Source organism: Callospermophilus lateralis, chromosome 2 (genome assembly GCF_048772815.1).
Source record: "Callospermophilus lateralis isolate mCalLat2 chromosome 2, mCalLat2.hap1, whole genome shotgun sequence".
Classification (NCBI taxonomy): Eukaryota; Metazoa; Chordata; class Mammalia; order Rodentia; family Sciuridae; genus Callospermophilus; species Callospermophilus lateralis.
This window is the reverse complement of record NC_135306.1, coordinates 135,499,723-135,526,483: the sequence shown is the minus strand read 5'-3', so window position 1 is coordinate 135,526,483 and position 26,761 is coordinate 135,499,723. Positions and strand designations below refer to the sequence as shown.

At 35.3% G+C, this 26,761-nt stretch overlaps 2 protein-coding genes across 2 annotated transcripts in view; both read right to left on the bottom strand.

Annotated features, from left to right (window-relative positions):
• Window positions 1–26,761, bottom strand: part of LOC143640667 (putative N-acetylated-alpha-linked acidic dipeptidase) — a 357,153-nt gene that overhangs the window by 34,674 nt on the left and 295,718 nt on the right.
• On the bottom strand, window positions 14,679–21,196 carry LOC143641389 (tripartite motif-containing protein 51-like). Its single transcript, XM_077108687.1, has 6 exons — window positions 20,786–21,196; window positions 20,401–20,496; window positions 18,273–18,503; window positions 17,580–17,602; window positions 16,601–16,698; window positions 14,679–15,175 (listed from the first exon to the last, which is right to left on the bottom strand). Exons 1-6 carry the CDS (start codon window positions 21,194–21,196, stop codon window positions 14,679–14,681), a joined length of 1,356 nt encoding a protein of 451 aa, XP_076964802.1.

The window sequence follows — 26,761 nt, the reverse complement described above, 5'->3', positions numbered from 1 at the left end:
CATGACTGGTATTTCTTGTCCAACTTTGGAGGTTTGGAAAAATCTTCCCAGACACTGAGGATAAGACAGTACTGAACTACTTAGTTTGAAAGAAAGGAGAAATGTAGATTTTTAACTTTGAAAAGTTGAATTGCTTTTTTTTATGTAAAATACAGTGTTATATAATTTTTTAAAATATTCTGAAGAATCAAACAAAGGAATAAAAGAAAAGGCAGAAGATTCATATAAAAGAGGTAAAAATAATTCAGATAAAATAATACATTAATAACCCTGAAGAGACATCATAAGGAGATAGCCTGAGATTCCTCAGAGGTCTTGATTCAAACAGGAGAGAGGCAAAAAAATGAGAAAGAAATTATCCCAAAATATTATTAAGGTAAAATGTAAAATGATGCACCTGCACTGGCAACCACAACTACTATCTCAAATCTGAAATAGAATAAACAGCAAACTGAGAAGAAAAGTGGTCCAGGCTCAGCAGATTCAGAGGCTCAGTACTCTATGGGGCTTCCCACTTCAGACACTGGCCATCTCTGATGGATGATTAATTGCTGTATGTGTATATTTTAAAAAATTAATTACTCTACATAAAGTCTTCTAAAATTTGCTTTTTTTGACTATCTAAGTATATCATGGAGCATAGACACATAGATATTTGTGTTAAAACTTTCAAATTTTACTTTAAAATAATTTATATTTAAAGAAGAGTTAGAAATATGATATACTAACTTAATATGTATTTGTATTTCTATGGCCAGTTTCCTTTTCCTCTAAAATGTTTATACATTTACATAAGAGAGTTGCCAAGCATTGGAAGCTTAAATTAGTAAGTTATCATAAACTGAAGTCAGACATTTTTTTAAAAAAATTAAATTACACCAGCTTGTACATGAACATCCTATTTTCCATTCTAGGATCCAACCTAGAATGAGCATTAAATTTACTCTGATATCTCCTTTGGTTTCATTTGAAAGAGCTTCTTTTCTTACTTTTTATGACTTTCACAGTTTTGAGGAATACTTGTCATATACCCTTAATTTTGGTTTGTTGATGTTTTTTCTCATGAATAGACTAGAGTTATAGGTTCAGAGTGTAAGAACTCAGAGGCAAAATTCTCTCCTCATTATAAGTATATGGTATCCACATATTCTGTGTATCAAATTAAGTTCATTGATTATTAAAAATATATCATTCTAACAGAGGATATGTTAATTATTGAAGGTATACAGTTGTGTATAGAGAGAAGGGGCAGAGAATATGTTTAAATTTTTTTTTACTTCCTCTTAGTTTTTCTGCTAACATAAAATTTCTTTAAAAATATTTGAGGAAGTCAGGACCTAATCAAACATGTTGAATATCGAGACCTAATTTTTCTTTTGTTAGTTGCAGGGTATTTGGTTCAATTCCTAGGTCCTTATTCCACATCTAGTTAAGCTTTGTTCATGGTGAGAGATAATGTTCTAATTTCATTTTGCTGCATATGGATTTCCAATTTTCCCAGCACTATTTGTTGAAAGGGCTATCTTTTCTCCAATGTATGTTTTTAGTGCTTTTGTCTACTACAAGATGACTGAATTTATATGGTGTTGTACCTGTGTCTTCTGTTCTGTACCATTGATTTACAAGTGTACTTGGTATCATACCATGCCACTTTTGTTCCTATGGCTCTGTAGTATAGTTTAAGGTCTGGTCTTATGATGCATGCTGATTTACTTTTATTGCTAAGGATTGCTTTGGCTATTCTGAATCTCTCATTTTTTCAAATGATTTTCATAATTGCTTTTTCTATTTCTGTGAGGAAAATTGTTGGGATTTTAATTGAGATTTCACCATATCTATATAACAATTTTGGTAGTATGGCCATTTTGACAATATTAATTCTTCCTATCCAAGAACATGGGAGATATTTCCATCTTCTAAGATCTTCTTCAATGTCTTTGTTTAGTGTTCTGTAGTGTTCATTGTATAGGTCTCCCTGAGAAGTGAATGCTGACACATAATGGGAGTGAGGGGCAAGAATGGAGGAACTTTGATTGGGCAAAGGAGAGGAAGGTAGAGGAGGGAAAATGAGGGTAGGAAATATGGTGTAATGACATGAACACCATTCCCTGGGTACATGTATGACTGCACATGTGAAACAACTCTACATTGTATATAGCCAGAGAAATGAAAAGCTGTGCTCAATATGTGTACAATGAATAGAAATGCATTCTGCTATCATTTACAAGTAATTAGAATAAAAATAAAAATAGTGATGGAAATAAAATAAATAAAAATAGTTCAGAAAGTAGTAGGGAAAGAGAAAGGACCAACTTTAATGGCTTCACTGAAAAATGGCTTCTTGTCCTAAGTGTGGGAAAGAGTTTTCCTTTTTTTTCCCTCAGAATGAATAAATTAGAATTTTTTAGATCATCAGAAAGGTGAAAATATCAAAATGATATGTCTATTGTGGACAAAGAGTTCTTCCTATGATGTGAAAATTCTTCCTACAAAATACTACTGATTATGTATCATACAATTATGTAATTTTGTTAATTCTGACAAACTCAAAAAACATGCAAAGATCCACATGTGCCACAAAACATGATCTTCATTTAAAGAAAATTAATCAATACAACTTTGTATTCACACCATCTTCAAAACACAGTCTTTGTTTTTAAAAGCAGAATGAAGTTAGATTCAAGATTTTTTTTTTTTTGGTGTTGCTTTGAATAGAACCCAGGACATGTGCAAGTGAGGGAACCACTCTACCAACTGAGCTGTATCTAAGCCTCTTCTAGTTCTTTCTCTGTCTCTCTCATTTTTTTCTTTTTCTTTTTTCAGACCAGGTCTTGCTAAAGTTCCATGTCTGGCCTCAAATTTGAGGTCCTCCAACCTCAGCTTCCTGAATTAATAGAATAGCTGGAATTAATAATCTTGTACCACCACACCAGGCTCAAGTAAAAAAATACTAAAGTATAATATTATTGACTTTTACTGGGAAGTGCTGCCTGAATTGGAGAATTCCTAGGCATAGAGTTTCCCGACTTATTCCTTGTCATTTGTGTCCAGTATGAGTAAAAGGCCTGACTAGGAAATTCAGAGAACCAGCAGGGTACTGCCATACAAGAGAACTCTTGGTAACGTTCACAAAAGTCACACTTCCACTCTCAAAAATCAAGAAACATACCAACCCCGATCTAAGGCTTCTCTATGTAGTGAGAAAACACTGAGGAGTTGGTCAAGAGATCGTGGTGATCATCCTTCTTCACAATGAGGAGAAGAAACATGTCTTTGCTGTCAATCAGTGTGCCATTCTTCGTTACCCAGGAATCCTTGCAGATTCCTAGATCCCAGTCCAAAGAGTCCTTCATATAAAATTTCCAGTAAAATTTCCCAGGGAATTCTTTGTTCCCCATATATTAAAATAGTTAGATCTATCAGAACTCAAACATGAGTCTGGAAGGGCATGCTCAAATCTCAAACTTCTCACATTATCAAAGAGCTTCATGTAATGATTGGTTACTGTATTTTTGAAGAAAATTTCACAGTGGAAAGAAGAGAATATTCCAGACAAAATCATCTTTTAAATTTCTGTTACATGAGAAGTTATACCTTTGACTCTTTTGGAAGGAGAGGTGAGTTAGATAGAAGGCAGAAGTGAAGGCATAATTGTGGCTGGAGTATATTGCAAGAGTTCCAGAACACCTGCCACAGAAACAAGAGCCCAATCACAATGAAAACACTGATAAAAATATGAACACTATAATAAAAAGGGTGGTCATGCTTACTTATAGCTCACTCCTGTAATGAGCTAGAAGTGGAGGTCTGCATTGCCACTGAGTGCAAAGAAATAACCATTTGCTTTGGTTCCTATTTAGGTCTACCATGGAAATCTATATATTGCCTAAACTTTACCAACTTATTGTATTTTTGAAGCTCATGAAGTATTGTTCTGTGAATTCAGTTATTTTATGTTTGTTCATGCATTTTGATATATTAAATTTAATGCATTTTTATATATTATATTTAATATAATTCATATGAAACATTCAATTACTAAGGCATTTTAAGGGAAAATATTTAAACAATCTCCATCATTACCTGCACTTAATTTAAAGTGAGAACATTCTGAACTAATTTATAATTGTCTGACTTACTTAAATGATTTTGTATCTGTACCCTGAATCACATTTATTATTATACCAGCCTGCACTTATTTTTTTCTTATTTCATCATGGTAACCAGATTATTAAATGTAATTATAGATACCAATTGACAGGCCATTTCCTTTTGGGATATTAAAGGTTAATAAAGTTAAAGATTTCCCACAGAAAATCATTACTGAAGGGTGCTATACTGTGTTCCCATCAGTGGGCTGGAACTCACCATGGAAGCAGTTGAGCTATCAGTCTAGTGATGGTCTGGGCAGAAAGTGCTGGCTTTACAGGCTGAGGCATGTGCAGCTGCACTGACTCACTCCTGTAAGGAGGAAGAGAAAATGAATCTCGTGCTGTTAAAGATGCCATCACAGTTTTTAAGGAACTAAACAACCATTCCACTGAAAATATTTCTTGAAACCCCTTTCTCATCAGTGTGTACCTCCATCTTCATGAGAAAGGACTGTTCCTAGGAGTCTTTCTTACTTTATTTGCCTGTGAACAACTCATTTCTCAGAGTTGCCAATCTCATTTTCTAACTAGGAAAGACTATTCCATGCACCTCAGTGTTTCTAATTTAAAATGTAAAATCATACAGAGATGTAATTATGAATGTCAGCATTCAGCCCAGCAAAACATACATTCTTCAACCACAGGGGAAAAGAGAAACTAACTTCTGATAAAGGGAACAGGAAATCATATTCACACAAACACATGCACACACAGTTGATTATTATCTACATAAAGTATTTCTTCACTTCGATAGAAACAGCTTGATCCTTTTCATAGCTCATATGGTGCCCTAGTTTGCACTGAAAACTAAACTTACTTTGTCAATAGATCTCCCAAGTCCTGCAAAGAAAACCAGAAAGGCTTAAATTTCTTAAGAAATAGGATGGTATTTTGTTTTTTGAAAGTTCAGGTAAGTATCAAATATCCTCACAGCAGTCCTTGTTGTAAATTCATTTTCATCTCTCAGGACAATACTGGTAAAGCATATTTGAAGAAACTGAATTCTTGAAGAATTTAGCACTCAGAGGGTGAGAAAAGAGTGAGAAGGAAGGACATCGGTAGCACATAATAGATAATGTCTCTAATGAGGGCATTTCAAACCCACAACTGCAAAACAGAATTAAGGAACCATTAGCTTTTCCAAAATTTCTTCATATTGACCAGTGGCAGGCAAAAATGGAATGTTCATGAATAAATGGTTATTTCTGATTCTTAGGAAAGCAAGCTTCAAAACAACAATTCAAGAAGAAAACATTTCCTAGGACAGCTACTCACAAAATTCCATAAATTTTGCTTATTTGTAGTCAGAATAAAAGTTAAGCTTTACCTAGATTATATCCAAAGAGGAAAGAACCCCATCAATTATGCAGGAGGTGTGAAAATTTAGATGTGGCACTATATAATGTGTTCAAATCTGAGAACCTCAGATTATATAAAACACTTTCACCTGCATCTCAGAGCTTACCTGCAGAAGCTCAACATAGGGTTTATGGGACATTTTCACCAGCTTCTTATGTATTTCTCTGAGGTGTGTCTGCTTTTGAACAATTTGGCTTTGCTTTTTTTGAGATGCTCTAAAATTTATTTGATTTTTTTTAAGACTCCACATGTAGTTTTTCTTCCTCATGAAGAATGGGACACAGTTACTTTTATTCAGCCCTCATCAGCTCTTCCTGTAGATACATGTAGCACTCTAGGAATAGGTTGTCTAGATCACCTTTGCAGCATGATTTTAACCTCCTCCACTTAAACCTCTCATGGGCAGTACCTTTTATCAGTTTGTTACATACACCATAAATTCATATCAGACCATTTCTCATAAATTACAATTTCACTCCTCTTTAAATTGATTGTTTTTCTATTCTTTATAATGATGGAAGGAACCAAGCCATCCTCTTATCTGCTTTTATTCACTTTTATCTGCTTCATGAGTGTATAAAATATCTGAAGAAAAAAGTTTTGATTGATAATTAATCCTCCCACATACAAAAGCATCTATGCAAGCAATTGGTATTTATAGATGAGTCACACATCATTATATGCAATAGTCTCATCTATGGTTAGTAAATTAATTTTAATCTCAAACCTCCCTACAACACAGCTTGATCATTTGTTTGATCAACATAGTTGAATTTTACTTTCAGAATTAGAAACCACTAGAAAAGCTATACCTAATATCCTTACACTATTATGTTAAAGTGAGTATAAATAAATTTCTAGTATGTCTGTCTCAAGCTGAGTGTTAGGAAAATAGACTTATACTGACAATCCATGGACTGATAATTTTGTTCTCTTCATTTAGATTTTTTCTGAATTATATGGAACTTTTCCCATAATGATCTTATTTGCTTCAGCAGCTTCTCCTTTGTATGTATGTATATATGTACTATATATATAGTACACTTGAGAAGCAAATACATTTATTTCAATTTAGCAATGATAGAATCAACAAAAAAGATATAAGTACTTTGTATGAAAAAATATAATACTTTCTTTTTTAATATTGATGATTATGAATTTTAGAAGATTTCAGGATGTGAAATTGCAAAATGTAATGTAGCCAGGGATAGTGATCTATAGCTTTCAGATAGTGTGGCAATTCCATCAGAATTGGGATTTTTCTGATGCTCTCCCACACTATTTCCAAAGCACTTTATCCTATTTATCCCCATGTGTTAGGATATATGCGTGCTACATAGAAATGTTTTGCATTTATTATTGGAGTATCCTGTAACTCTTTTCAAATGAGAACTTTCTAATGCCTTAGTGTTAAACTCAAAATTAAAGTAAGCATGTACCTTATCACGAGCCCTGTAGAAGCAAGCTCTACTAAAGCAGGTATATTTGTATACTTTATTTATTGCTTACACCTTTGGTTCTTAGCTTCATCCTTGATACTTAGAAAATTTTGTAGCATGCATTAAAAAAAACAGGGCAATCATTGTTGAGATCCTCAGCTTTGTTGTAATTCCTGAGCTCCCTCACTCACCCTTCACAGTGTTCTCAGGGGATTCATTTACCTGGTACTCCTCAGCAGCCTCTTGTACTGAAGGAAGTCCCTGAGCCCTTTGCTCCTGAGAGCTGGAGCAGAGCAAACAGAGCAGGGGTTTGTCCTCTTCACAGAAGATCTTATTTGTCTCTTTGTGGATCACACACATTTTCCTCAGAGCTCAGGAATTTCCTGAGACTGGCTTTTCTGGAAGTGGACATCAAATTCTTCAGAAGAATATTGTTTTTGACATATTTTTGTTGAGAAGGCTCTCTGCATGCAGGGCAACAGGAAGGAGTTTGGGCTTGTTCCCAGGAAAGGCAGAGAAAGGGCCAACAAAAACTGTGCCACTGCCTATGGTGACTGGGTCCATAAGGTACTTCAGGCAGATAGAGCAGGAGCTTTCTTTCTGGAAGGCTTGTGAGATTTCTAAGTCCATTTTCTGAGGGAAGAATATCAATAGAATTTATTCATCTATCCTTGAATAGAAAAAGTCCTGAACAAAATTTTACTCAAGTTGTTATTGAATAGCATACTTCTGCCTATGGCAAAATAGACTTCCTTTTATATATGACCAAATACAAAAATTAATAAATAAATAGATAACTCAAATATATTATGCATTTAAGAGAATATCTCTCTCTACCAAGCCCAAATAATTACCAAGCACTGCTTCACACTGTGAAAATATGCAATTATTTTAATCTGTTCCATAAAACAAAGCATCATTTATAATTTTATTTTGCTAAAGTTTTGGGTTCTCATATGCACAAGTGGTTGAATTTCTAGAAATAAAAGGGAAGAAATATTCCTAAATATATTTTTAGATCTACAAGTACAAAATTACAAGTTATCTGGAAACTAATTTCTGAGTCCTTATAAAATACATAGGAACAACTAAGGGATACAAAACTTACAAAATTAAATTAAATATCACTTTAATTCCAAACTACATCCAAGTCAAGACAGAAGAGGAATGGATTTTTTTATACTAGGTAGAGAAACAGCATCATTTCATAGAGATAACCTAATTTGATGATCATTTAAAATATGAAATTTGACTCGATTTGGATTGGGAAAGTAGCTACAGTTCCACTATAAATTGTGTACTTACCTAAATAGTGGGTCCATGGTTTCACCTCTGCTTGTTGCAGAAGGGAAATTATGAAGTCAGCTCTAGGACTATGTGCTTTATTTGTAGAGGAGGTAGATTAAAATGTCCCTCAGCCAGGTGAGTTCCAAACTTTGCTCTGGAGAAGAATGAGCTTGTCTCCAGGAGTGCCCTTTTACTGAGTGCCTGAGGACCACACCCAGTTCTTCCTTGATTACATTTCAAGATGCTTCCAATCATTGTTAGTGTAGGTAATTGGGTTAGTGTGTGGGATTGAATTAGTGTGGGTGGTTAGGTAATGTGGGTGATTAGTTTTCAGGTACAGAATATTGATGTATCACCTTAGCTAATCTTCATAAATAAACCTCCACAGGCTTACCAACAATTATCAATTAAAAAAAAATAAAACAAAATGAATCCTCAGTTTCAGATTGTATTTAAATGTTTAGTTGTGTTCAATATATATATATATATATATTTGCTTTAAAAACATAGAAAGAGGGGCTGGGGATGTGGCTCAAGCAGTAGCGCGCTCGCCTGGAATGCGTGTGGACTGGGTATGATCCTCAGCACCACATACAAACAAAGATGTTGTGCCCGCCGAGAACTAAAAATAAATATTAAAAAATTCTCTCTCTCTCTCTCTCTACCTCTCTCTCTTTAAAAAAAAAACATAGAAAGAGGGTGTCATCAATATATGATTTTTAGTAAATATCTTTGAACATTTATGAATATTTTACCTGAGATTGACTTTAATTTTATTGTCACTTAAAGAGGGATTTAATTTAGAAATTTTATTTTACTCACCAGGTGTGGGGGTGCATGCCTATATTCCTAGCTAGGGAAGCTGAAGCAGGTGGCTTAGCAGTTCAAACCCCAGCCTCAGAAATTAGTAAGATTCTAAGCAAGTCAGTAAGAACCTATCTCTAACTAAAATATGAAAAAGGGCTAGGATGTGGCTCAGTGGTTAAGTGCCCCTGGATTCAATCCCTGGTACACAGACATTTTGTTTTTCTCACCTCAATGTCATGCTTCCCAGTAAGAGCCCTAGGGTCCTGCCTTGCAAGTGCTCCTTAAGGAATGACACATATTCAGTGTAAACTGCAAGAGCAGATGGGGCCACACCTCCAACCCATCCTGTTTGGAACACAAAAGGTGCCACCACAAAGCCTCTACAGACTCTTTATACACTGCATGGATGTTTCAAGAACTTCCCTTGTACACAGATTAGTATCAAGGATGAATTTGTCCAGTGGTTAGTAATTATGATCTTAGGATACAAAATCAAGCCTTTTAATGCAAGAATCCTGGGCTTTAAGGGAGACTGTTCAGGAGAAGTAGCTGCCCTGAAATTTCCTTAGCTACAAAGGCATTAGGCTGTCCAGGAGGCCGTGTTTTTTCCCCCAGATTTTCAAAGTGTTAGATGAGAAAAACTCCTCATTTCTGGGGAGCTCAAGTTCATATTTGCTAAATTTCTTCCCTAAAAGAGAAATCGAGGAGATACAAGCTCTCAGATACTGGCTTGGGCATCCATACTTTCTATCTGGAAGATTCAGTGTGGTCACAGTGATTTCTGACACCTAGGATAAAGCAATTATATAACATGTAGCTCAGGCAAAAAAATTGAGACAGCTGCTGTGCACAGGGGTTCATGTCAATAATCCCAGCTACACAGGAGGCTGAGTCTACTTGGAAGGATAAAGAATTTAAGGGCAGATGGGGAAACTGAGCAAGATGATCTAAAAAAAAGGTTGGGAGAGGGGCTTTTTCAGACAATGTTAATGCTGCTAAAAAGTTATCCATGAACTTGAGTTTCACCTGGGAACCAGCAGAGCATTCACCACTTCCTGTTGAAGTGTTTGTGAGTAGAAGAGGGGAGAGATAAAAAAAACTGCCAAATACTCTCAGAGTCTGTGATGTCAAGATTCTTAACCTCTGAGCCATTTACTGCTTCTGTCTATTATGATGGTAGAGGCATGGTACAAGCAGGAAGAGGAAGCTACAACCTGAAGACTCAGACCTTTTGCACAGACAGTCAGGGTGGGCAACTGTTAATTCTTTTGCATGTAGCCAACAGCATGAACCTTTGGAACACATTTCAATCTTTATGTTTCTTCCCCTTGATTTTTATTTTTAAAAGTTTATATCACTATCTTAACTTTTAAGATTTGCCTTTTAATATCAAACAGAATAATAAATAGAAGACTTTATGAAACTTTAAATAACTAAAATACATGAGTGATCTGTAGAAAAGTAATAAATCTAACCTATTTACAAAAACATTGTATAAAATGTCATTTTTGTAGCCAGCATGGTGGCACACTCCTGTAATCTCAGCTACTCAGGAGACTGATGCAGTAGGTTCACATGTTTGTTTATAGGCTGGGCAATTTAGCAAGGCCCTGTCTCAAACTCAAACATGAGTAGGGCTGGAGATGTAGCTCAATGATAGAGGATCACTAAGTTTAATTCCCAGTACCACACATACTCAAAAAGAAAATTATTTCCTTTCGTTTCCATTCTGTATAAGTAATCTTAAAAGTTACACCAAAAGATAACAAAGGCACAATTTGCAAGGACACCTTACCAACCTTTTGGAGAAGTGTGCCAACTGATCTAAGTATAAAGAGTTCCAACACCTGTGCCACACCTCGATATAGAGCTGTTGATTGCTTGGTGATGAATGGTGTTTCTTTTACTTTTATCTTGTTTATTTTTATATATTATAATTTTCTTATAAAAAATGTAACAATTCTTTGATAATGTAAGATGAAAATTGACATGCTTTCTCTCATACTAGACTTTACCTCTGTGTGTTGTGTCTGAATCAATCTGGTGGGAAGTCGAGTTGGTTTTGGGTTTCATTACAAATATCATTATTTCAGTGCTGCATTGGCTGCATATTTACCTAGCATTGCTTTGTTTTTAGGGTTGGACTGGCTCACTAGTTTGTCTCAATATCTGCTCCACACTCTAGTTCTTCCTACAAACTCTTTTCAGGCTCTCAGACAAAGTGCTTTTACATGTTACTCATCACTTTCTAGTCTCATTGGGCAATGGCAACATGAAGGATGTAGGAGCATTCCTTGTGATTCTGATGATAAAGCCATGATCTTAAGCACATTCCATGTCCCTGAGTCTTGAGAGGGGCTTTATCAGTGATCATGTCCACCTCCACCTGTAGCTCTAGACTCATCACATATTTGTATCTACTTTAAAATTTCTCTTTGCTTTTCAAATGTCTTTATTTCCCCTTTCCCAAAGGCAATAATGTATTTTGCTCTTCTCTTTGTGGCTTAAAGTTTTGTTAAACAGGAGAGATACTTACCTCTTGGTGAAACAAAATATCTTCCCCTGAATTGCAATTTGTCCTATATTTCATTCCCAGTTATTAGTGACCTACATAATTATTATCTCATGAAATTACTTACTATTTTAAGTTTGGAGCTTGGGATACACCTCAGTTGATAGAGTATTTATCTTGCATGGACAAGCCCCTGAGTTCAATCCCCAGCACTCCCCCAAAATATTTTAAATTTAAATGTTACATCATAGAGTATACAATTTATTTAAATAAGGTGCCATTGGTATTGTGTGTGTGTGTGTGTGTGTGTATGTGTGTGTGTGTCTGTGTGGTAAAGTTATCTAAAATGTATTCTCTTAGTAAATATCTAATACATCATTCCTTAGATATATACAGTGGAAAAACTGGGTATTTTTTTCAGCTTATGCTTTTGAGATTCATTCACACTGGTGCAATGAGAGTTTGTTCATTTTCATTGCTTCATGGAATGAAGTGTACAACAATTTATGAGTGTACAACAATGTATGAGTGTACAACAATTTAGCTATTCTACTGTTGCTAAGTGTCTTTGGCTCCAAATTTTAGGGTATTATGAGAAATGATGAAAGGAACAACATTGCTATATATTTTACCTAACAAGTATATGTAGAAACTGCTGATAATATATGTTTATCCTACTGTAATATCTAGGCCTTAGGAAATGCTTTCAGTAAGTAAGCCAAAATTTATTTTTTTCAATTAATACTTTCTCTAGCCTTGAATAAACTTCATTTATTCTACATTATTGTCAACACATATTATTCATCTTTAAATTTTGTTTATTCTTGCCAATGTCTAGTGATTCCATTTATGGTTTGAATTTGCAATAATTTAATGACTCATAAAGGTATTTTTTTTATTTTTCACTGACTACATATGTGTATTCTCTTTTGTGATGTTACCATTCAAGAAAACTTATCTAATTTTTCAACAGGTTCACTTTCTTTATTTACCAAACTTTATGCATCTGTGTTAGTCCGGGCTCTCTAGAGGAACAGAACCAACAGGGAATATATGATTATTGAAAGGATATTATTAGATTGGCTTACAGAACCAGAAGCTATATAGTCCCACAATGGCTGTCTGCAGGCTGGAGAGCTGGAGAAACCAGTAGCTGCTTATTCTAAGATACTGTAGCTTCAGAACAAGATGGATTAATGATGTAGTCCCAGTGGGATAAAAGGCCTGGAAACAACTTGATAGTCAGTGGTCAGAGTCCACTTTGGAAGAGTGAAGGAGCTCGAGTCTGATGCTCTCAGGATTTTTCAGCAGCAATCTAAAACCCCTCAAGAAGAATCAAGCTAGAGGGCACTGATGCCTCATTTTTTCAACTTATTCCATCCAGGGCTTCAACCACACTTAGAGTGAATCTGTACTTCAATTTGCTGTGCCATATGTCAATCATTTCTAGAAACACTCCCATTGACATGCCCAGAAGCATCCTAATCTTAAGCATCCTTAAGTCCAAAGTGACAATTCAGATCAACGAACATAGCATCTATGATGCCTATATATTGTATCTTTGATACATACTTGGTAAATATATTCTTTTTTCGGGTGGAGGGGCACTGGGAATTGAAACCAGGGATGCTTTACCACTGAGTCACATACCATATAACTTCTATTTTTTGAGAAATTATGCCACTAAGTTGCTTAGAGCCTTGCTAAACCTCTGACCCTAATGCCTTAGCCTTCCAAGTGGTTGGGATTATAGACATCTACCATCATGCCTGGTTCTAGCTTTTATTGAGATAAGATCTTGCTTTATTGCTTTGAACACCTGGACTCAAACCAACCACCTTATTTGACTTCCAAGTAGGTGAAATTACAGGCACCACTCATAGTGCATGGCAATTTTCCAACTCCAGTTTTGTATGTTTACACTTGTGATATTATCTTTAAGCAAAAATTCATTAATTTTAATGCAGACCCATTAAATTTTCCTCATTGATTATTGTTTTCATGTCTTGTCTAGGCAATTTTTCTATGAGACTACTATTTTCTCTTAAGTCAACCTGTAAAAGACTATGTATATGTAGGGCTCAGTTTTCTTTTTGTCCACCTGTATAACCATTTGATTCAGCACTAGATTGATTGTCCTTTGATTGCCAATGCAGAGGAGAATACTAATGATTGTAAATATTCACATGTATGATTATAATTTTAGAAAGAAAATCATCACACAGATGATTAAGCGTGATTACTCAGAATAATGAACAGGATGGATATATAGTAATATGTTTTGAATATGTTTTTTCCTCAATAAAAACCAAGTTAATGTGTAATTTCATAGAGCAGCGGTGTTTTGGGATGGGGCCTTTCAGTCATTAAAAAGTATCAGTGCCTTTCTCCTTGGACTGAACCTGAATGAAAGAGTGAATTTGGGGCCTTTGGAGAGTTATTTTTAACACAGTGGGTTGTTAGGAAGAATGCCATCCATGTGCTTTCACATTCTGCACTGAACGATTTCTCCTTCTGCTTCTCTGCTATGAGCAGATTCATCTTGAAACTCACCAGAAACTGAGGCAACAAGAACTAGAACTTACCTGTTTTCAGAACTGTGAGGTAAATGAATCTTTTCTTTATAATTTACTGAGATACAGGATTTGTGTAAAAACAACAGAAAATGGACCAAGATGAGTAAATTAAAGTTAGATAAAAAGGAAGTGGGAAAATTATGTTCTTATAACCATTGAGTCTTTATGGTCATGCTTGTTTGGGTAGAGAAAGAGACATGTTCTCTTAGGTTGAATTTTAACTTTATTAAATCATACTTTTTCTATTCTTACATTTTTGACAGTCCATGAATAAAGTAAAACCAGAAAATATATTCTATTTCTTGTACCATAGGCAATTATAATCCTCAAATGAATGAATTTTAAAAAAAGAAATTTTAGGAATATATGGGCTTTTCATATTATCACCATAATTAAAAACAGAGTAAATAGGTTTTCATAACATTAGAAGGAATGTAAAGTTAATGAAATATAACCTGCTTGTAATGTTTGATAATACCCAAGGAAGAGGGCTTCCTTGGATATTTAATTTTCCATACATTGGGGCATAGTCCTTATCTATGTCTGGTCAGATGTGACTACAGCAGACAACAGGCTTGAGACGGGGAGAAAAAGAACAGGAAAGAATACTGTGTATCAGTGAACTTTGAGCAACATTAATGAAGCTCACCATTCTACCTTCATAATCCAGGAATACTCCTATTCGGCCAATGGGCCTTGGTACATATTGAAGTACAAGTGGGGAGGTGGTAAAGAGAGTGCAATGGGAACCCTCCTTAACACATCCAAGAAGGAAGAGCCCCTCCACCTCATCCATCTTGTAATTTCTGTTCTTTTTCCAATAATCATTACAGACTCCCAAAGCCCAGTTCCAAGAGTCTCCCACTTCCACCTCCCAGTAATATCTGCCAGTGGTAAAAGTGTGAGTACCCCAGGCAAGAAAGCATTCTGATGTTGGAGTGATCCAGGAGGCACCTTGTGGATAGCATCCAACATTCACACTCCTCAACTCTCCGTACAGGAAGACATGGCAGTTGACTCTTTCAGGACACAGAGTAATATCAACTGTAAGAACAATATTGCAGACATGTATGTAAATAATAAGAAGTTAAAGTTCTAAAAAAAGTCTTTCTGAGATAAAATGATACTACTGAAAAATGTGAAATTGTAGCAGCAACAATGATTGTGGTTGTAAAATTTAATAAATTATGGCCAGGAATAGTAAATCTACAGAACAAACAAATTCCTTGCCACAGATACAGAAATTTGTTGAAAATGTGAAAAATCAAATATTGAGTCAAATATAAAACTAATATCTTTTAATTTCATTTTTATTTCAAAATAGCTACAGAGAGGATGCCCTGAATTCTCTGGAGGCATCAAAAATGAGTATCAGAAAAATATTCCTATTTCAAAAAAATGGTGTCATTATTTGGATGAGAAGTGAAGATTTTCTCTCTTGTAACCTTTTCTAGATAACTGGATATATATATATATATATATATATACACACACACACACACACATCTTAGAAATTAGCACTTGGTGAAATTAATTCTTATTCACAGTTACTAAATATTTAAAAATATTTTAAATGCTATTGGAATCCACTCTAATCCTTTCTGTTATTCCTCAATAAATTCTGTAATTTTAGAAAGAATAATTTGAAATTATTTATGCAAAACTTTTCACTATCCCTAAGTTTTTTGTGGGCTCTGCAATGCCCTGCATATCTGAGATTTAACATATAGCTTTTTATATTGAGCAAACCAAAATCAATTTTATGTGTATTTTTCTTTCTTGGTGATAAAGCTGATTTCTTCTCTTAGATTTCCTATAGCTATTCAAAATTTTATGTCATTTAATCATATATACCCATGGTAAAAACAACATAAAGTTCTAGTCACCTATTTACCCCACAATGCTTCTCCTAACAATTTAAATTTAGCAGGATAATGTGGCTTATGCCTGAAATCCCAGAAGACTGGGATAAGCAGATGAAAAGTTTAGGGCCAGCCTGGCAAATTAGTGAGACTCTGTTTCAAAAAAAAAAAAAAAAAAAAAAAGTGGGGGCTGCATATCTGGCTAAGTGATGGGGTACTTACCTAATATATGCGAGGCCCCAAGTTAAAATGCCAGGACCAATTTTTTATTTAAATAATGAACATACTTAACAACTGCATAAATTTGTGTGTGGAATTGAATAATGAAACTTAAATCTGAGTGTAGCTCTGTTTATTAAAATTTCCAATTTTTATATCATTTGTTTTATATATACCTCAGGACATATGAGCTTGGATTATATTTAAGTAGGTTTTTTATCTTTCACTCTTTATACTGTAAATTTGACTATAGACATATACTCAAGAATTTGCAGTCAAATTATTTATTTGTAAAAATAAGTAAAATATTTAATGAAAGGGAAATACCACCCATGTCGTCCTAACAAATAATAGATTGTGAGAACACTGCCAATGGGCTTATGCTTACCTTGGAAGAAGTTGAGCCTGTCAATTAGTCCAGTGATGGGCCGTGCACTGAGTTCTGGATTCACAGGCTGGACTATATACAGCTGCATAGATTCAATCCTGCAAGAAGGAAGATGCAGTTAACATATGTACAGTCAGAAAATGATGACTTCTCTTGATGAGACACTTTATAAGAATTCTTGTAACACACAGATGTGGAAATACAGAAATTGTCCCTTTGTGAAATTAATTCTTATTCACAGTTCCTAAATATTCAAATATATTGTAAATGCTGTTGGAATCCACTTTAATCCTTTCTGTTATTCATCAAATTCTGTAAACATACTTAGTTTTCTGTTCACTTGCGTATATTTAAGAGTGAAAACCTGGTGTCCATTTCCAGTTTGCACTGAAATCTCCCTATCTGCAGACACAAGCTTCTCTAAAAACTAGAACTGGCTGTTGCCTCCTTCACAGGGAGAGTTTCTGAAGAATCTTAGGCAGGGATGTCTGCTTCCTGGAGCTGAGCTACTCTGGAGAACCCACAGACTTCTAATGCTTTGAGTTTCTTTCAACTGTCATTTAAAAGTGTCAACTTATACATACAAAAATAACAAATCTCTAGAGGCTTCACACATTTGAGCACTCTATCTCTCCTGTTAGCCACTGTTCCCTCTATTAGCTCTGTGAGGTGTCTTGACTTCATCACCCTTGAGAGCACTTAGTATTTCTCCTTTATCTGCATAGATTTCCAGAACTGGAAAGAAAACAAGGAATGGAAGGAGTTTTAAATGGTTTCTCTTTTGCCACATTTTTATTGAAGCTGCTCCTAAAATCACTGAGAATAGGAAGTAAGAGAGATGTCAAGAGTAGGTGGGGGAGGAAAAAAGTAGATCAATGACAATAGTGACTCAGTATTCCAATGAATCATGCACATAGTAGTCCTGACTAGTATTGTAGAAACTGCAAAAGCATCTGCTGAGAGGCAGGTAAACACTCACCTATGCAGTATGTCTCCAAAGACCTGTGAAAAGAACAATAAAAAGTCTAAGTGATTTTCACAGGATCCCTCTACCATTAGGTACAGTGTGAGATTTTTGATACAGCGCCAGAAGTTACTACTTCCCCAGAAGTTCTATCTCCCATCTTTGGATGCATTTCCCACTTCCTCTCTACTCAAAAGAAAACAGTCCACTATAGAGTCCTGGTAAAGTCTGGTTCTTCAATATTCTGTGTGAGTGGAAGGGGCAGAGACTGTGGAGTCTGGGCTCTGCTGCAATCATAAGATCCCCACCATGGACCCAAGGCCCTGTGTCTCAGGTGAGCAGCCACAACGGAGTAGCAATAAGGTCTGTATTCCTGAATCACCCCATCTTGTTATATCAGGGAATTAACCTGAATACCCATGTTCAGCTCAGTAAATCATGAATTTCTAAAAGTCCCAATTATGTTGTTGATTTTCAGATGGGGACTATCCATTAATCATTCCATACAATTTTGTCTCTTATAAATAACATAGGAGGGATCCTTCATTTTTAGAAATCCTTGGAAGCAGTGACCTGATAGAAAAGTAACTGCAGTTGTGTGGAAATATGTTTATAGACCCAAACTGGAAGCAACAGGGAAGTGGATTTCAGGTGGGAAATGCAACAGCTATACATGCTTGTCCTACATCCCCATGTATCAGTAGTTACCTGTAGTAACTCCACATCTGGTCTGTGGCATATTTCCTTCAGCTCTTCATACATTCCTCTTAATATTGCTGTCATATGAGCCATTCTGGTTTTACTCTCTTTGAGCTGCTCAAAAATGTCTTTGCTTTCTTTTTGTAGCCTCTCTAAATGATGACATTCTTCCTCATAGTAAGTTGCAGACATCTTCCCATACTCAACTCTAATTGCTTCTCTTCTTAAATTGATGTAGTTCTGCAGTAAAATTAAATTCATCAAAATATGGACCTATCCCTCTAACTCCTGTTGAAACCTCCTGATTCTAGGACATAACTTTCCTCTCTTTATATATGAACGTACCATCAGTGAAATTCCACATCATGTAGTATCACAAGAATGGAATTCTAATCAGAATAAGTTATAATCTAAGTATGCATAATATGTCACAATACATTCTACTGTCATGTGTATTTTAAAAGGACAAACAAAAAATAAAATAAAGAAACTCCCTGATTATTGTTTGTCTTATCAACAATCAAATTTAAGCCTTCATCTTGTCAAACTTCCAGAATCCACAGATTTTTATTCCTTTCCTTTTTTTTTTTATAAATACCCATGGCTTCTTTCTTTCTTTATTTCTTTCTTTTTCCTTCTTTCTTTTAATTTTGTTAGAGAATCTCATTAAGTTTCTGAGGCTCGACTCAAACTTGTAATCTTTCTGCCTTAGCCTCCCAAGCAGGTGAGATTTTAGGACTGCACCACCATGTCCTTTACTCTGCATCATGATCAGCAGTTTTATTGAACAAGTTACATTCACTTATTCATGGTTAAGAGTTTTCTAAACAATCCACACACAAAAATATAGTTGTCTTATCCTTTCCAACCCATATGTGGAGAAACATAACCCATTTCATACTTAAGGACTTTAGACCCCAAGGAGTGAATTGAAATCCATTCACTTTTCTTGAGTTTAAGCCAAGTCACTTAAAGCCTACATACTGTAACCTCAGAGTGCAATACTAATTTCCATGCAATTCACCCAGCTAACTGTCATACTGAAGTGTCATTTAGCATCTGATTCTATTATCTGTCTGATACCATTTCCTTCAATTCTCCTCAAAAGTCATTCCAATCTATGACATCAACTTCAATGTGACTTCAGCAACCTCCCTCTCAATATACCAAGTGCAATTATTTGACATGTGCTTCTCTCTGGGTTGACACTCTATGGCTATGTTCCTCTTCAGGACTTAATCTTAAAGTAACTTTTAGTGAAAAATTTTGCCACCAACTATTTAAAATTCAAACCTCATCTCCAGTCTCTGCCCTTGTACTCCTTTTCTAATTCCCTGCTTAATTATTCTAAAAAAAACCCAAGTTATCATACTCTAATATATCAAGAATTTCACTTATTTACATGTTGGCCATTTTTCTTTCTGATTTGTATCCTAACCTTTCCAATAAGAGATATTTACAGCCTTGATTTCTGCCATATTTTCTAGCTTATAATTTTTCATAGTTATCATGAAACAATTTTCAAATTAATTTTCATTTAAATTATAACACACTCAGGATAAACATTCACAAAGAAAATGAGTTTTTTAAAAATTATTCTCAAACTTGTAATTGTCTACTCAAAACACAAAGCTATGTAATCCATCATATTTCCCCTCCATGGTTTATATTATGATGTTAAATATTAATTAGTTGGGGTAATTTCAGACTGTTCTTATATTTGAGCCATGTATCCCTCTCTCTGAAATTTTCTACCAGCATTCAGCTTAATCTGCTTTGGAAGCTGCATTTGAATTTTCAGTGACTACCAAATGCCACTTTTGCCTGTCACTTATATCATCCCAGCACATATGACATTGTGAAATGGACCAGTTTTTTGTAGCTATTGTTTAAGTACTAAGTGTACCTTTACCTGTAGTAAAGCAGCATGCTTTTGTTAATATCTGTGTCTCAGCTAGAAATTCTAGCTAAGGGCCATACTGCTCTAAATAGGAACTGAGGAAATACTTTTACTGTTGACTCCACCCCTTTCTTGTTTAATCCTAGAGAAAACTAGAGTTTCAGATCTATTCCCTACTTTAAACATTGCACATATGCCCCCCTAAGTTCATGTTGAAGGCAGAAGCGTAGAACTAACCTCCCATGAGCCCATAATCAGTATCTCCATGGTCAGGTTTCTGTAAGTTTCACAATATTTGTCCCATAGACACTGCATTTTCTTCACCATAATCTCCTGTAAAAAAAATCATAAATCAGAGAAGCAGCAAAAAATAGTGTAACATTCAGACCTTCACATAGGGAAGAAGCCAGAAATGAGAGATAAATTAACCCCATTGAAAATAACGAGGTCATTATGTTTTCTTTGTTCCTTTCAGATGTTTGTAAACTATGGGAAGCCTGAGACTTGAACCGGAAGTGATTCTAAATGGGAAACATAGAGAGAGTCATGCATTCACCAAGGAAAGAGACCCATGTTGATTTCTTTGTTCTTACAGACATGGATCTTCAGAGGAATCACTTACCCTGTGCTCCTCAGCAGCAATTTCGATTGGCCAATGTTTGTGAGCTTCATGCTCCTGGGATTTAGAACAGAGCAAACAGAGAAAGTTCCTGCCTTCTTCACAGAAGATCTTCTTCATCTCCTTATGAGCCCCACACATGTGTTCCTCAGAGCTCAGGAATTGCCAAAGACTGTTTTTTCTGACAATGGCTGCCAGTTTCTTCATACAAATATTTGTTTTAAAGTTTCTCTTCTGTACCATCTGCTTGCATTCAGAGCAGATAACATGATCTGGGAGGTTATGCCAGCCAAGGTAGACACAGGGCCTACAAAAGCTGTGACCACAGGCTAAGGTGATTGGATCTATGAAGTACTTCATGCAGAGAGGGCAGGTGATTTCCTTTTGGAAGGCTTGCATGATTCTGGAATCCATGTTTCTGAGGAAGAAAAAACAGGCCACTTCTGATTCTGCTTAGGCTAAAAGGTTCTCAAGAACTATGCCTGGGGAATAATAACTACATTTTATTTTCTTAAAAATGCTCATTAAAGCAAGACAAACTATATTCTATGACACAAAAGAAGTACTGATGCACAAGGAGAGCCTTCAGCTTTATACCAGGCATAATTCTGACTAGATGACTCACATCCCTTCCACACTGAGTTCCTGTTCCCACCAGAGTAGAAATTTGAGTATTGATCTTTTGAATTTAGGTATAGAAATTGGGTTATAAGAAGTCTACAGTCGGGCTGGGAATGTGGCTCAAGCGGTAGAGCGCTCGCCTGGCATGAGTGTGGTCCGGGTTCGATCCTCAGCACCACAAGAAACAAAGATGTTGTGTCTGTCGAAAACAAACAAAAAAAAATAATAATAAATATTTAAAAAAAAATTTTCTCTCTCTCTACTTCTCTCTATATATCTTTTTCCCTCTCTCTTAAAAAAAAGAAGTCTATAATCATAATTGTCCCTATTACTCTTTCCAATAACTGGAAGATGAAAGCAGGATTGGGAGAAATAGTCTATTTGGGCCAATGAAGTATGAGAAGTTCAAAAGAAAGTTTTATAAAATATCCCTGTAGAGGTGGGCATAAAAGCCCAGCTCTTTAAAAGTAAAACAAACAAACAAAAGGCCATATGTATTATGGTTATCTAGAGGAAGAGAACCAATAGGAAGTACAATTATAAAAAGGGATATTTTAGGTTGGCTTACACGACCAGAAGGTGAATAGTCCACAAAGGTCACCAGTGCTGGAAGAACCAGTAGCTGTGCAGTCAATCCTCAGAACAAGAGGGATCAATTTTTCTATCCTAGTCCAAGACTGAAACTTTCTGGAAACTCCCTGGAAAATCACTGGCAGAGTCTGCTTTAGAAGAGCAAAGAAGCAATAATCATATATTATCAGATGCTCACAGCAGCAATCAAGAACCAGTTCAAGAAGAATCAAGCTTGCATCTGCTGCTGCTTCTTTGTTCTTCCAACTTTTATTCCATCCAAGCCATCACCCTATTGGATGGTGTTGCCCCACTTAGGGAGGGTCTCCATTTCATTTGGCTATTCCACATGCCAATCATTGCTAGACACACCCTCTTGACACACCTAGAATCTGCTAAATCATCTGCATCTCTTAATCCAATAATGATGATGATTCACATTGACAATTACACCATATGAAGCAAACAAACAAAACATAAATTCACAAAAAACAACCTAGGATTTCTGCAAGGGAAACAAAAGATAGAAACTCTTTTGTTGTTGTTGTTTTTTTGTTTGTTTGTTTTATTTTGTATTTTTTGTCTTTTGTTATGTTTTTGTTTTTGATTTTGTTTTTGTTTTTTCTTTGGATTAAAGAAGTGGGCTCCATGACATAAGCCTGTAATCCCATTGCCTCTGGAGCCTAAGACAAAAGAACTACAAATTCAAGGTCAGCTTCTGCAATTTAGTGAGACCCTTAGTAACCTAGTCACAACTTTTCTCCAAATAAAAAATACAAAGGATTGGAGATATGTTTCAGTTGTTAAGTATCCCTATGTTCATTCCCATGTCCCCTCTACTCGCCTTAAAAAGATTAAGGACAAAAGGTCAAATATCCCATGCAGGGCAATTTCATGGGCATGAAAATGAAGCTTTCTCTATCTTAATTCTTACACAAAAAATATAATCTTAAGCCAACTGAATACTAAAAAATAGGTTATTTTTAAATTGCTCCATGTCTGTTCTCACCATACAAGGTCGGTAAATTTGAAGACAACCACATGCTTTTTGTTTCTGCTTTATTTGGCCTTTTTCTATCTAAAATACCAAACTCCTCTGCTCAACTTTTGGGAATAATTATTCTCTATTTTATAAAATGAAGTATTAGTCACTAAACTAATTTGCTGTAACTTTGGTTTTGACATTAGCTTGCAATTTATGTAGGACTTCTACTAATTACTGATTTTCTCCAATAGATGGCTAAGTATTATTTATTTTTTATTAATTGAAGTCCTGAGGCATTGTGCATACTAGACAAGGGCTTTATTACTGAGGACCTTGTGCATATTAGACAAGGGCTTTTTTAATGAGCTACATGTCTAGCCCTTTGAGTATTACTATTTTTTAAAGGAGAGAGAGAGAGAGAGAGAGAGAGAGAGAGAGAGAGAGAAAGAGAGAGAGAATATGAATCTTTTTTTTTTAGATGGACACAACACAATACCTTTATGATTATTTTTTTATGTGATGCTGAGAATCAATCTTGGATCCTGCCCATGCTAGGTTAATGCTCTTCCGCTGGACCACAATCACAGCCCCTTGAGTATTACTATTAACCTAAGTTAAGATACACCAGTTCAAAAATTTTCGACAGCAGAGCTAGGTAACATTCTTTGTTCAGGGGGCTGCCCAATACTTTGTGGCATATTCACCAAAATCCCTGGTCTCTACTCATTAGATACCAGTGGAAAGCACCACACTGTAACAATCATAAATGTTTTCAGATGCCTATGAATGTGCCCTGGAAAGACATATCATTCCAATTAAAATTGGTGTACTACCTATTGAGAAAAAAAATAAACATGTGACATTTATAAGGTCTTAAAAACAGTTTAGACATATGAACTGGTTCTTCAAATCTAGATGAACAGATACAGCAGTAACACATAAGAGAGTAGATTTCTTTATAATAAAAATCATCAGCACAAGATTTGTTTACACAATATAAGCATGCCAGCAAATAAGCATAATTGTCAAAAAATAAACATCATTTACTTAAAACTTAGCAAAATATTTTCTAGAAAAAAAGAATTTATTGATACTTAGTATGTAGAATTACAGAAACATATTTAAGAAAATGATGTTGGGGAAAGTAACAGGCTCTCGAGTTTGTTCTTATCTGACTTTTCAAAAAGGATGTCAGTAAAAATGTATTAGAAATGATGTTAGATTGCTCTGAACTTCTACTGAAGTAGTGCTTCCTTCACTCCATAGAAAAGGCTTCCTTGGCTGGGTGAAGTGAGTCACACTTCTATATCCATCAAATCAGGATGCTGAGACCAGAGGATCCCAAGTTTGAAGAGATTATCACAAAATACAAAATAAAAAGGATTAGAGATGTAGCTCAAGGGTAAGCATACTGAGTTCACATCCAGGGCACTTTACCCCTGAATTACATCCCCAGACCTTTATATTTATTTATTTATTTAGAAATAGGGTCTTACTAAATTGCTTATGGCCTCTCTAAATTGCTAAGGGTGTTCTCAAAATCTGAGATCCTTGTGTGTCAACCTTGAGTCACTGGGAATACAGGAATGTGCCAATGAGACTCGATTTTTTAAAATTTCTTAATAGAATTATAGTAACTTAAAGTAACTTATGGGTGTATCCCAAATATATCTGGAAATAGACTAGAGATGCAGGAAGAAGCCCAAAGATATTTAAGGGGGTGTGGGTAAGGGAACACATGAGTAAACAGTTAACCCTTCTCCAAGATTGAATTGAAGCACCTGGAAGCAGTGGTGTGTGTCTATAATCCCAGCTGCTAAGGGTGCTAAAGCAGGAGAATTGCAAGTTCAAAGTCAGCCTGAACAATTTGGCAAGATTCTGTCTCAAAATGAAAAATAATGGGGCCTGGGATACTAATTGAAGAAACTACTTATCATTGATCTCTTTTCCATATCACATTTCCCACCAGTTCTCGCTAAATTTTCTTCATCTCTTTCAAAATATTATTTAGAATTTATCAACTAGGGAATTGCTGAATTTAACTTCCAACTTAAACCAAAGACATCCTTGTAAATACCTGAGCTCTCAATTGAAATATTTTGAGGCCTCAAAATATTATATGAATTAGGTGACTGATCTCAACCTTCTTTTCCTCCCTCAAGCTTTATAACAAAAGAACGAAAGAATTGAAAATGGGAAATTAAATCTCATCAAATCATAAAAATTTAACTCTTGAATATGTTTGCATATTTTAATTTGTGCACTATAGTTGTAAATAATTAAATGTTTTTTTCAAATGTATATTCTATCTCTTAAATAAATTGAATAGGTATTCACTGATTTGGTCTTTCCCCAATGGTCCAAACCAAAATAGAGCCACTTGTACTAATATTCCACATCATTAAATGAAAACCAGTTGTTCATTTAACCTTGGAGAGAATGGCCAATCACTTAAATGCCGGGGTCCAGCCCCAGCGGGGTCCAGGGAGTCCTGAAGGAGGAGTGGCGTCGGCGAAGTGATGAGACAGGAGTCGTTCCGTTTGAGCAATCTCCAGAGAGAGAGCTAAAACTGCTTTCTCTGGGTCCCCTTTTTATTACAATTTTTCTCATCATTATAGATTCACAATACGTCATTGATTGCATAATTTAAAACTTTGCCAACACATGACATTTCCTTAACCATGATTGAGAGCACACCAATCTACATTCTTCCAGGATATGACCCCCAGCCATACAATCATCAAAGTACAAAATCATCAATAAAACATGTCACCAATTTACATCCTTCAGATTTTCCCAAGATTTACTATTTTTCCCAAGATATGTTATTTCCTTATTAACTAATGCCAAACTACGTAACCAGACTCTAAGTCTTTAGCCAATCATTAACCTAAAGTACATTTGTACTTTATTTCTAATTCAAAATTCCCATCTAAAAAAGTCCCTTTAAATCTTATATTTAAAATATCCTAAAGTTTATGAATCATCCTTAAAACATATCAGAAACCTATACAACTAAAGACTTAAGAATTTCTAAACTTAAGAATCTAAATAAAATAATATTTTTAACATTATTTTAAAACTGTGTCTTATAAACCTATTTTAATTGATTCCTAAATTTATTTTCATAAAACTGGTTGAGCTGCTTTCTCGAAGAGTTTCTTTGTTTCTCAGTCAAGGTACACTAGTTCTCAAAGAGTTTGTTTCTCAGTCAAGGTGCACTAGTTCTCAAAGAATTTGTTTTTCAGAGGATGATTGTTGTCCATTATTAGGTTTGTCCACAATGTACTGAGATAGAAGAATAGCCTTTTACTTTGTCCTTGATATGCTGAGGGGTGGGTAGAACGGCCTCCAAGGCTTGAACTACCTGTTCTGTTCTAGCCATCTGAAATTTAATTTGTTTGGCATTTAACATGCTCATGCCTCCTGTGAGAAACATAAGCATGAAAATGCAAAGTCCCAATTACATAAAAAAGGGTCTCATGGTTTCGGTTACCCACCAACCAGTGTGGCTTTGCCAGCATTCATCCTCACTGTGACCCTGTCAAGACAGTGGGAGAGCGGCTTTGCCAACACTTTTTCTCACTGTGACCCTGTCAAGACAGTGAGTGGGGGATCGCCTCCACCAATTCCCCCTTTTTTATTTTTTAAATGAAGTAATTTTAGTTCCAGATGGGCTGAACGAATTTCACGACTCAGCAATCTGAACAGGACTGGAAGGACAAAAATAAGGACAAGAATAATTAAAATACTTAAACCACTATTAATTAAAATAGAAAATAAAGTTTTGCTGGAGACTAAAG